We start from the raw sequence: 10866 nt of genomic DNA on the forward strand, positions 1-10866 counted from the left end.
ACGACTTCCTTGCGCTTCTGTAGTTCACCTTCAGGGCACTGTACGAAACGCGTTTGTGCGCCGGTGGCATCATAATCGCGTGCTCGTGTAAAACTACGACCCAATTTGGTTACCTTGCCCGAAGCTTTATCGATTGTTATAACATCGCCTGCTTGAATTTTCTCCTTCATAAAACATTCGATAATCTTGTTGCCCAAATCGTAGTTTGTTTCCATTTCGGTGGTTTTCAAAGTAACCTATAATAGGAAAAATGTAAACCAACCTAACGAGCATCATAGCATACACAAACATACCTTTCCAATCTTTTGACCCGTGCCAGTTGCTGGCCGATCAATTTGGATTTCAACTACCTCACCCTCAATAATCTCAGTCTCCTCTTTAATGCGCACACCAATGCTCTTGCGCAGCGCCTGCGAAAGTGCTTCTGTTTTGCTCATCTCCAGCGAGTATATTTCCGAACCAGACATGCTGGTGAATGGTGTCTCTGTTCCAAGCGCTTGTGCCATACCTACTGCAATTGCTGTCTTACCAGTACTTGGCTCACCAGCGAGCAATATGCAACGTCCAGCGATTTTACCTTCACGCACCATTTGCACCACAACACCGGCAGCGCGGCGAGCATCCTTCTGACCCACCATGCCTTGTGATACAGCACGCGCTTCCAGCACATCGTCCAAGCCCAGACCGCGTATATGCGAGTGCGCGCCAATGCGTTCAATACGTGTTATATCACGCACTTCAATCTTATCGCCATCTGCCATTTCTCACAAATATTTTTCCAGCGAGCGATTTATTTTAAAAATGTGCCAGAAAATTTCTACAAATCGGAATTGTTTTTTCGTTGCTAAGAAATTCTGCCGGCCTCCTGCAATTTCGTTTGTTTAACGTGTTTTTTTTCTGTTTAGTTGACATTCGTACCGCATGGTTGTATTTTTCGTTTGGTGGTACCACATTTCACCATTTTCAGCAAAAATTTTAGTTAGCAAAAATTATCCAACACCAAAACATATGATCACAAAACATATGGTTGCAATTTTTGTAAACAAACAAAATTGCATTTTCCGAGTTTTGGTATTTATATGCTTTTTGGCTGCCTGCTATGTGACTTTATGATAGCGTCAACTAGTTTTTACTTCTAGAAATGTTCCTGGCGAACATTGAACGTTCACTTTCCTTTTTTCTTCTATGGAGGCAACATGAATTTCAGTTTGTTTACAAACAAAACATAAACAAAGTCAGCTGGTGTGTCTTCTTCTTCCGGTTTTTGCAAGTAATGGCTAATTTCCTGTTCGTTTACTTTTTTTTTTGCTTTTTCATCTCTTTGGGAGAGAATTTTCGCTTACTCTCTTGATTTTGATTGTTGGCTGGTGTTGGCTAATTTTGTTATCGAACGCAACTTTTAATATCTAAACTATAATTGATGGAAATGTCTTATTTGCGCAACTAAGTTTCAATTCGTCTTTTAACTGTGATTGCGCATATTTGACATTTCCATCAATTATAGTTTAGAAATAAAAGAAACTGATCCTTTGGCTTGATGCATTTCTGAACGCGCCCGTATCTTACTCTCTTAAAGAGAGAAAGTTACTAAGTTTTGCGCGAACAGCTCTTATGGCCAGTTTTTCAGTGCCAGTTTAAACTTAGATTGAGTAAACTGAGTTTAAATTGAACAGCTGGCTGACATTTGATTGGCTGATCTTAGTTCAAACCAGCCAGATCAGGCGTTTAAACTTAGTTTAAACCACGGCCGTGCACTGTAAAACTGGCCCTTAAAGTAACGCAAAGAGTTTAAAACTGATTTATAAATAGTAAAATGTTTACAGCAGAATATCAAAATGGTGCAACAACTATTCACTTGCAAGCTTTTACTAGTTTTGTGTTCAATAACTTTTTCTGCTAGTTTTCTCTTCTCAATTTTACGCTTTATTTTGCTTTTACGCTCTCGCTGCAATATTTTACTGGAGAAGTTACTATACAAACCTATTGGCCCGTATTCATAGAGAAGTTGGAAAAAGGTTTTCACGATTAAAATTATGTTTTATTGTAATCACCATTTTAACTCTTTCATAGTCAACTTAAAATGCATTTTATGGCAAAAACAGGTTCTAAGTTTTGTTTTGTTATTGAAGTAGTAAACGCAATAGCACCCAGGTTCGGTCCCCACTCCGAGCGATTCCAAACATTTTTTTTTAATTTTATATTTTTATTTTAACATAAACAATACTTTATTTTATTTTATTACATTTTGTTTTATTATATTTTTTTTTGTTAATGGTATTTCATATAATTATTTCGTTATTAATCAAATTTTTTGGAGTTTAGTTATAATTTAAAAGGCCACAACAACTATAATTAAATAACAAAAATTTAAATAATATTTAAAAGAACAAAAAATATGTAAACAAATATTCCCTGGCAGTGGGATTCGAATCCACGACTTCCCGGATTGCTAAATCCGCAATCCAGCAGCGGACAAAGGGTGAACTAATTAAAGTACTCATATTTCTATATATTGGTGGGTAAATTTTTTCTCTTCATATGGATAGCACTGTTCTCTCTCTTCTTAACAAAAAGCTGTTTCTAAGATGTCTATGATTAACAAAACTTAAAAATCTATTCTAAACTTAAAACTGTATTCTAACAAGAATGAGTTTTAACTTGCGACTATGACTATGGGCCATTGTCTTATGTAAACTCGGCGTAACCATACCGATTTGGAGGTGAAATAAGTTAACCGTGAACAGTCGCTTTGATTGTGAACTTTAGGCAAATAAAAACAAGAAAACACTTCTTTTTTTGTTTTGATGTTTACTTTCCACTGTTTTTTCTTGCTTCAGTGAAAAGTTGTCCAAATAAGAAAGTGCATTCCGCTATTCAAAAACTTGGAATATTCACAATCCTGTTTTCATTGCTGATATACTGAATTAAAGTTTATGTGCGCAAGATGGATATCCACGCCTGGTTGCCGGTGATATTTTGCAGTCTTTCCATACCACTATCCCTTTTTATGTGGCTGGGTAATTTGGCCTTTTCGAAATTTTGGCACTCCAATGAATTCGAAGGTAAATTAATACATGCTCATAAATCATTTTCGATAAGCGGACTTACAGCACCTTTGTTCTGTGCAGAGCCCCCTGTGATACCGCCGACAAGATGGCTATTTTCAACTTTGGCGCCCCTGGCGCTTATGATGATTGCGCTACGCAGGAAATCGGTTAACAAATCGGGTGCTGTATTGGGCATACTCTTCGCATTCATCTTATCCATAGCAAATCATGCATTCTTCGCAAGCTTGGCGGCATTCTTTTTCAGTTCTTCGCGTGCGACCAAGTTCCGCGCACATTTAAAACGGAAATTTGAAAAGGATTTTAAAGAGGGTGCGTAAGAAAGGGAGAAAAATGCTTTTAATTACTCTAATCTAATTAGCAATTAACTCATAGGCGAAGGCCAACGCAACTGGGTACAGGTGTTATGCAATGGCGGAATGGCTACACAGCTGGCTATATTATATCTCATAGATTGCGGCAGTTGTGAGCGTCCCATCGACTTTACAAAGGAGTATCGCTCCAGCTGGTTAGGCGTAGCAGTTATGAGTAAGTGATTTTATCGCCAAAGTGCTTATCAGCCACACCTATTAACGTCACACACTTCTGCAGGCGCTTTCGCATGCTGCAATGGCGATACATGGGCAAGTGAACTGGGCAGTGTATTATCTAAAAGCGAACCATTTCTCATTACCACACGTCGCCGTGTACCGCGGGGCACCAACGGCGGCGTTTCGTTACAAGGACTTGTCGCTAGTGTCTTGGGTGGTGTGCTAGTAGGGTTCGTCTACTATTTAACTGTACGCTACACTGTTGACGCACATGCATTACTTACTAGTCCGCCACAGTGGCCTCTTGTCATATTCGGTGGCATTGGTGGATTGTTTGGCTCGCTGGTGGATTCAATACTTGGCGCTACAATGCAGTACTCGGGCATCGATAAGGAAGGCAAAATTGTTGAGTGTCCCGGTGCGGGCGTGCGTCAAATCAGCGGTTTGCGCATACTAGACAATCATAGTGTAAACTTAATTTCGAGCATTGTAACAGGTGTTACCATGCCCTTGATTGCTTTAAAGTTTTGGCCTGTTTGAGGTGGTTGAAAGGAAATATTATCAAGATCAACCCGAACGAAGCTGATATTCGGCAAAAATGTTTATCGAGATTTTTAATGAATTATAATTAACTTTAATGTATTGTACGGTGCTAATATTTTGTTGTTTTAAATCCTTTTTTAGAGTTTTTTGCAAAGCGTTCTAATTCTACTTCATACATATGTATGTAGATGTTTGCTGAACATGTCTACCTACATAAATCGCCTACTGACGAAAGATAATAATTACTAATTATTTATTAAAAACGTATTCTGACTTTATTAAAAACGAAAACACCGAACTGATTTATAGCGCTTACCGGCTACTCAAAGTAAAAATGTTATTCCAATTCAACAAAAAAAAAAAAAAAAATGTGATGCGTCTCGAAGGGATAACTTAAAAGAACTGGATTATATTTAATTAAAGCATTATTGCAGCTATTTGTATTATAACACGCATGTATGTAAGTAAATGTGATTAATAAACATTTGTACGTGCTTAATGAAATGAATATGTGGCCTCTGTTAAAACTCGGAAAGGTGTTTAGTGTTCTTTTCTTACTCAGATATAGGAGAGGTTCCAAAAGGCTGAGCTGTCATCTCTACTCCATTTCCGTAAGCAGGAAAGATGTATTGTCAATGTTGTTGTAACATCATACAAGTTGCCCAAAGGGTTTTGTGAATGCGGCTGGGGTGAAAGTCCTTGACCAGATATAAAACTGAGTCGATCCATTTCATTGATGGGATTAGCCTCAAGGCGCAAAAGCCCATGTTTAAGAAGAACACGCGTCTAACGAAACAACTCAACCTCTGAGTCTACCAGAGTCAGAGATTGAACTCTGACTACGACAGTCAAGAGTGACGTTGTGGATTATCTATATGTTAATGTCTTTTTCAGATCTGTAGACCGTTAGGTCCTGTCAAACTAGTCCCTAAAATGCTTATCAGTTCGGGGTAACGGTCAGGTCTCTGTCCAAAGCATCGATATATAACGTTCAGGTGCCCAATTCCTCCGGAAACCAAATAATCTGGGCGCCAGCTACTACGCGTGAGCATCCTGTCCGCAACAGACAATTCCGAGAGCAACAGACAATTCCGAGAGCAACACATCAAGATAATCCCAACAAATTTGCCGGATGAACCACTGACAAGCAAGGGGTCCAGATTACTATACCAGATGCTGAAAATATTAGGACCTGTGGGAGTCAAGTACATGACCGCCGCTTTTAACTTGTTACTGTCTACCCTGATTATCTCCGAGATCTAGAAAATGTGTAGGATCATTCCCCTTCTCAAGCCAGCGAAGAAGTGGACGTAGGAGACTGATACAGACCCATCTGCATCCTATCCCCAGTGGCAAACACCATGGAAGCACTACTCTTCCCCAGCCTGACGAAGCATCTGAAGCTAGCCGAACACCAGCATGGATGCAGGACAGTGCATAGCACGACCACAGATTTGAACGCCATCACCACACAGACTAGCGAATCTGAACCAACGTCGCCCCTGAGATAGGACGGCCCTAGTCGCAGTTGACCTGTCGAAGGCAAGCCGCGTAGGATTAAACAGGGGGTCCCTCAAGGCGGCGTACTCTCCCCGACACTGTTCAATCTCTACATAGCAAAACTCCCTCCGCAGCCAGCGGTAGTCAATTTGGTAAGCTACGCTGATGATTGCACAATAATGGCGATGGGCCAAAACATCGAAAGCCTTTGCGATCAAATACTCTACCTATCTCACCGATCTTTAGAATTTCTTCACTGCAAGGAGCCTCAAAATCTCCGCCGAAAAACCTACCTTCCCAACCTGGACCAAGGAGATCAGGCTTGAACTGGACGTCTTCGTCGATGGCGCGAAAATACCGACGACTTATCACCACGAAATTCTGGGAGTGACGTTCGATAGCTTTTTCTCCTTTTCCGCAAACGCCTTAGCCACTTGAAACAAACTACGGGCCAGGAGCAAAGTCCACAAGTCGGCAGCACCTGGTGAGCCGATAAAGAAAGCCCCGCTCGCAACTTACAACGCAATCGACCTGTCAGTGGCAAACTACACAGCGCCAGTGAGGAAAGCGGGGACGAATAACACGCAGTGGAGAAATCTGCAAACATGCCACAACGCAGCTCTACGTACGACTACAGGCTGCCATCTCATGTCGTTCGAGGATCACCTCCTCGAAGAAAGCTAGATGGTGGCGATTAAAGACCATAACACCATGTTGTTATGGCCATACGTAGACTATCCGTTTGACACAGCCAGATACAGAGCGGCGCTCAACAGCCTAGAAAGCGATGCGACCAGAACGAGCCTCAGCACGCGCAAACACAACATTGTCCTAGGCGGTCGACCGCTGCCCAAAAATATAGAGGAAACCGAACTGCCGAGAGAAACCAGATGCACCCTAGTACAACTCTGTTCTGGGTGCGGCCACCGTCTTAACAGCTACCTCTCTCGGCTGAACACAGAAGTGGAAAACACCTGCCCCGCATGTGGGCAAGTTCTCACAACACCCAGCATCTCTTCACATACGCCTCCAACCTTATGATCCCGGCACTAGAGGCGCTCTGGACCGCGCCAATCAACACCGCCCGCTTTCTCCGCCTCATTCATGCAGAGCCGGATGATGAAGATGATGATTCATGACAGAACCTGGGGGGTTGAGCACTGCTGCTCCAACAACAACAACAAGTATTCCATAGGATATGTCATCATCGGTCATTAGAAAATTGAGTTTTACACTACACTATTTAACCCAGAGAGTTGTCACCCGGGGAGTACAATTACATTCCTTAGAACAGTGAAAAGAGCGGAGTGATGTGACTCATGCAACTACTTAGAACTCAGGCCGAAAGAGTCAGCCGGTTTTGTTGAATTAGAGCCAGTTTTGGGGGTGTAGAAGGTTTAAACTATCTTCTATGTGCCAATGGATTAGGTTCCACAGGCCTATTTTTCCAAAGAAGGGTAGCCTGTGACTTATCGACTCTGATGTAGTTATACATATTTTGCAACTGTCGTCCATTTCAGTAGGAAAGGATGCTTATCAGTGATGAGGACGGTAATTTTAGTGATATCTGGTTGGGGTTGTCCACAGAAAGAAGTATGAACTCCTCAAGTCTGTGCATGCAAATTAGTTAGAGTGGTCCCCGCAATCAAACCAGTAGAATCTTTGGCTTCCATTGCTGCAGGTCATTAAACGGTAAAAAAGACGTACCACACATTACATTGGACAAACCCCAGACACAGGTCTTGCGGGTAGGTCAACTTGACTCATACCAAAGCGTCAGAAGTTTTATTCGGCAATGTTTTTGGATCATCTACCTATCGGTGGGATGGTAAGAAATCACTTGCGATTCTCATTTTCGCGACTTAAATTTTTTTAGTTATTGAAACTCACACATTAACATTCCAATTTTTATTCAATTCAATAAATATGTAAGCACTTATTCCTAAAACTTTTAACTATGTAAGTAATTCTTAATTCTTTCGATGACTGCTGTGAGAAATCTTTCCCGCGTAGGTACGCTTCGGTAGATCCAAATTATCATTATATACTGTCGAGATCGAATTTTGTATTGGCTCTTCCTCCTGCTCGTACAAGGAACTGCCGCCGGCCGACATTGATGGTTTCGCTACGCCAATCGAATATTTGAACATCAAATCTGCCAAAGGTGTTGAGATGATCTGTGAGGCAGACGCAACCGTCTTGAAGGTGATGCGACGCTTGCGCATATGCACAGTGCTATTTTGATGCACATAACTGTACTTGTTTGGTGCAGCGAAATATTCTTCCTTGATTTGTGGTTTGTAGCTAGGCATAGCAGCTCCATAGCCGCTTGACACAACGTGTGGCTTAAACTGCTGCGTTGTTGTTGTGGTTGCGCTTGAGGGCTGCGGCAACTGTACACCATAACCGCCCGTTAAGTGTAACGGTGCTGCGGTAGTGCTGGTGGTGGTTGTTGTTTTTGTTGCTGCTCTCGACGGTAACTTTGGACGCGTGCCGCCGCTATGCACCTTCGACGCGCCACCCATTGTCATCGGCTTTGGCAATTCCATTGTGCTCGGTTTTGTGCCCGCTGTGCCATGATAATACTTCTCCGCCTCACCTTTGCGATAAGGACCTATCATGTCATCGTCTTCCTCGAAGTTTGTCGCGCCATATGCAAACACTGGACTATTTGCATTCGTTTGTAGCGCTGGCGCACCATAACCGCTCATCTCCTTGCCAATAGCGCCATTCGCTGTGGTATCGCTCGTCACTGCATTATCATCTAAGCGATACTCACTCGGCATACTTGTAGCGATTATATGTTCCATTTGCTCCTGCAGCAGTTGATAGAGTGGCGGCGCTGTATCGTTGTATGGCAGCGTTTCGCCATCCGGCACATACTGATTGTTAATGTAGGCGCTTCGCCCGTCTAAATCGTTTGTGCCAACTGGTGTGACCGCGCGTCCTTCGTCGGCTGGCTGCGCGCGCGCAGTGGACTCATCGGCGTGCACCAGTCGCGGCACTTGAGGTGTATTAGGGGGCGCATTTGTGGAGGTTATGGCGGTGGCAGCTCCCTCAGTCGTTGTAGTAATATTCCCTGTCACTGCCGCGCTGTTGGTCGCTTTCACCGCCGCCGCTGAAGACTCCAAGGCTACTGCGCGAGCTGCAAAGAAGAAGTGATATGGTATGGTAGGTAAAAAAGTAGGCAATTTTTAACCACACCCACTGCGAACTTACCCACGCAAATTATGCAAAGTAATAACGGTGTTGTACTGAATATTCTTGTAGCCATTCTGTTAATGTATAACTGCGCCGGCGCCGCTAACACTTTTATACCAAGGCTATACCGATGTTCCCTTGCTCCGAGCAAAAAAAAAATGAAAACTGTGCCATTCTAATAAGAAAAGCAGCGTAGCTATTCTCAAACTTTTCGGTGACCCGTCCAAAACTTGCGCTAATGCAAGTGGAATTAATAAAATAAAATAAAATAAATGAGCCGCGGTGTAGTAAATTCTCAAATACTCCCTTTTAATGAGATTCTCATTAAGCAGAGTGATCTTCAATTCTTCATGTGGCACACACAATCCAAACAATCAACGTGCCGCGTCATTGCGCACAATCATTCATTCATACCTGCGATTACTACCGATCGATGGCATATCTAATCGAGTTTAATCACTTTGTGGTTGTGGGCGAGAAAGTTTACGATGATGGCTCAATTGAAATATAGTACGCACTTCTGTGTAGCCTTAGGTTCTAATTTTGCTTTCATCTGCTCATTACGCTGCTGATGTTGGTAATGAAATTGAGTTATTAGCCGTTGCTGGTGCTTATGAGACTAATAAATAGAAAGCTAAGTAATTAAGATGAATCGATTGTGGTTTACCGGCAAGCTTCGGAGCGTAAATGCATTTTCATTGACAAATACAACGATTGCGCTGGCTTAGACATGTCGCACAGAAAATACGCGCACGATTACTGTGGAAGCACCAAAGTACAGGACCAAACTGGTATGGACAGAGGCTATAATCATGGCTGCTAATATAAAGAGCTACCTTCCTAAGCTCAACAGATGGTTGCCTGCCTTTGCACTGACATTATTATTACGTTTTTTGTGAATAAAAGACTGCGACCTCAAGACCTATTGTGCCCCCTTCACAGATTTATAGTGTGTCTATTAACACAGAAAACGAGAGAAACTTCAGAATGGAGCCTAAATCTACAGATTATACTGCGTCCTCGGTTATTAAATGTTCACCGAGGTATCTTTTGTGTTTTTGTATCAGTACAGGACATTCTTCTAAGATGTGCTGTGCAGTCTCGATATTGGTCCTGCAAAATCTGCATCGCTCCTGCGAGTAAATTCCCAGTTTAGTCAGGTGATAGTTCAGCCTGCAATGTACTGTCAGGAGTTTTGAAACAATTTTTAAGTTATTCTTGGATAAGCTCATAGATTCCTTAAAGAGTTTTAGTTTATATGTTCCTAAAAGTGCTTTCGGGCAGAGAGTGCCCCTTTTCTTAAGGCACAACAGGGCTCTGGGCCGATGAAAGGAGTTAATGCTCCTCGAAAATCTCGTTTACTTTAATACCAATATGTCCACGAATCCAGAGACCCCAAGCTCGATTGGTTACACCAAGAGTATTCAGCTTGTCGAAGCACTCCATCATGGTGAGATGTGAGGGACCTGATAGCCGCTTGGCCGGCAGTCAAGATCGCGATGTTCTGACTACGGTAGTTTCGCTTGGTGGTGGTCCGCGCACTTTTGTATAGCGTATGTTTCAGTCTAGAAAATGAACTTACGCTTTGCCACGTTTTCCGAGTATCTTAACCTCGATCCAACAACGCCTACTCCGGTACGTTTTCCAGTCAATGAGCCATCAGTGCACCAGCTTATCATGTTTTGGTATATCCGATATGTCTCGCATATGCCTGCTCAGTTTGTTTCATTACTCAGATCAGTTTTAAACATCTTTGTAAAGCTGAACCTCGGATACAGGGTATTCATCGGTATTGCAATTTCAGTGCACTTCTTCGCACTACTCATAGGAAGTCAACCTCTTTTTGATACATAATGTTGATACCTTATAGCCTTATTGTTTTCAGACTATTACGTTTATATTTCTTTTCAAATACTCGAGACAAAATTACCTTACAGTTTTTTTAAGTTCTTTAATCTTCTCTGCTTTATATAAATACGGCTAGAGTTTACGCAGTAGCTCGTGCCATAGTCTACGAATATCGACGT

At 42.3% G+C, this 10866-nt stretch overlaps 3 protein-coding genes across 3 annotated transcripts in view; 1 reads left to right on the plus strand and 2 right to left on the minus strand.

Moving 5' to 3' along the window:
• Positions 1 to 907, minus strand: part of LOC118740097 (ruvB-like helicase 2) — a 26393-nt gene extending 25486 nt beyond the window's left edge. Inside the window, exons 1-2 of the mRNA XM_036471590.1 lie at positions 294 to 907; positions 3 to 236 (exon numbers count right to left, since the gene is read on the minus strand). Of these exons, the coding sequence (XP_036327483.1) occupies positions 3 to 236; positions 294 to 761 (702 nt within the window). The 5' untranslated portion in view covers positions 762 to 907. The remainder of the gene's footprint in view (positions 1 to 2; positions 237 to 293) is intronic.
• A 1880-nt stretch (positions 908 to 2787) lies between these two features.
• Positions 2788 to 4507, plus strand: LOC118738938 (transmembrane protein 19-like). Its single transcript, XM_036469990.1, has 4 exons — positions 2788 to 3062; positions 3129 to 3377; positions 3441 to 3593; positions 3657 to 4507. Exons 1-4 carry the CDS (start codon positions 2945 to 2947, stop codon positions 4133 to 4135), a joined length of 999 nt encoding a protein of 332 aa, XP_036325883.1. The 5' UTR covers positions 2788 to 2944; the 3' UTR covers positions 4136 to 4507.
• Positions 4508 to 7575: 3068 nt separating this feature from the next.
• On the minus strand, positions 7576 to 8912 carry LOC118740098. Its single transcript, XM_036471591.1, has 2 exons — positions 8858 to 8912; positions 7576 to 8783 (listed from the first exon to the last, which is right to left on the minus strand). Exons 1-2 carry the CDS (start codon positions 8910 to 8912, stop codon positions 7609 to 7611), a joined length of 1230 nt encoding a protein of 409 aa, XP_036327484.1. The 3' UTR covers positions 7576 to 7608.
• Positions 8913 to 10866: the final 1954 nt, after the last annotated feature.

The sequence above is a fragment of the Rhagoletis pomonella genome, unplaced genomic scaffold, assembly GCF_013731165.1.
Source record: "Rhagoletis pomonella isolate Grant_MI unplaced genomic scaffold, Rhpom_1.0 Rhpom_scaffold_00005, whole genome shotgun sequence".
In the NCBI taxonomy this organism is placed as follows: Eukaryota; Metazoa; Arthropoda; class Insecta; order Diptera; family Tephritidae; genus Rhagoletis; species Rhagoletis pomonella.

Bases quoted from the DNA above. Each gene is read 5' to 3' on its own strand.
- LOC118738938 (XM_036469990.1), top strand. From the start codon at position 2,945: ATGGATATCCACGCCTGGTTGCCGGTGATATTTTGCAGTCTTTCCATA. The intron at 3,063-3,128 runs GTAAATTAATAC...TGTTCTGTGCAG, and splicing joins GCACTCCAATGAATTCGAAG to AGCCCCCTGTGATACCGCCG. The intron at 3,378-3,440 runs GTGCGTAAGAAA...ATTAACTCATAG, and splicing joins TGAAAAGGATTTTAAAGAGG to GCGAAGGCCAACGCAACTGG.
- LOC118740098 (XM_036471591.1), bottom strand. From the start codon at position 8,912: ATGGCTACAAGAATATTCAGTACAACACCGTTATTACTTTGCATAATT. The intron at 8,784-8,857 runs GTAAGTTCGCAG...TCTTCTTTGCAG, and splicing joins ACTTTGCATAATTTGCGTGG to CTCGCGCAGTAGCCTTGGAG.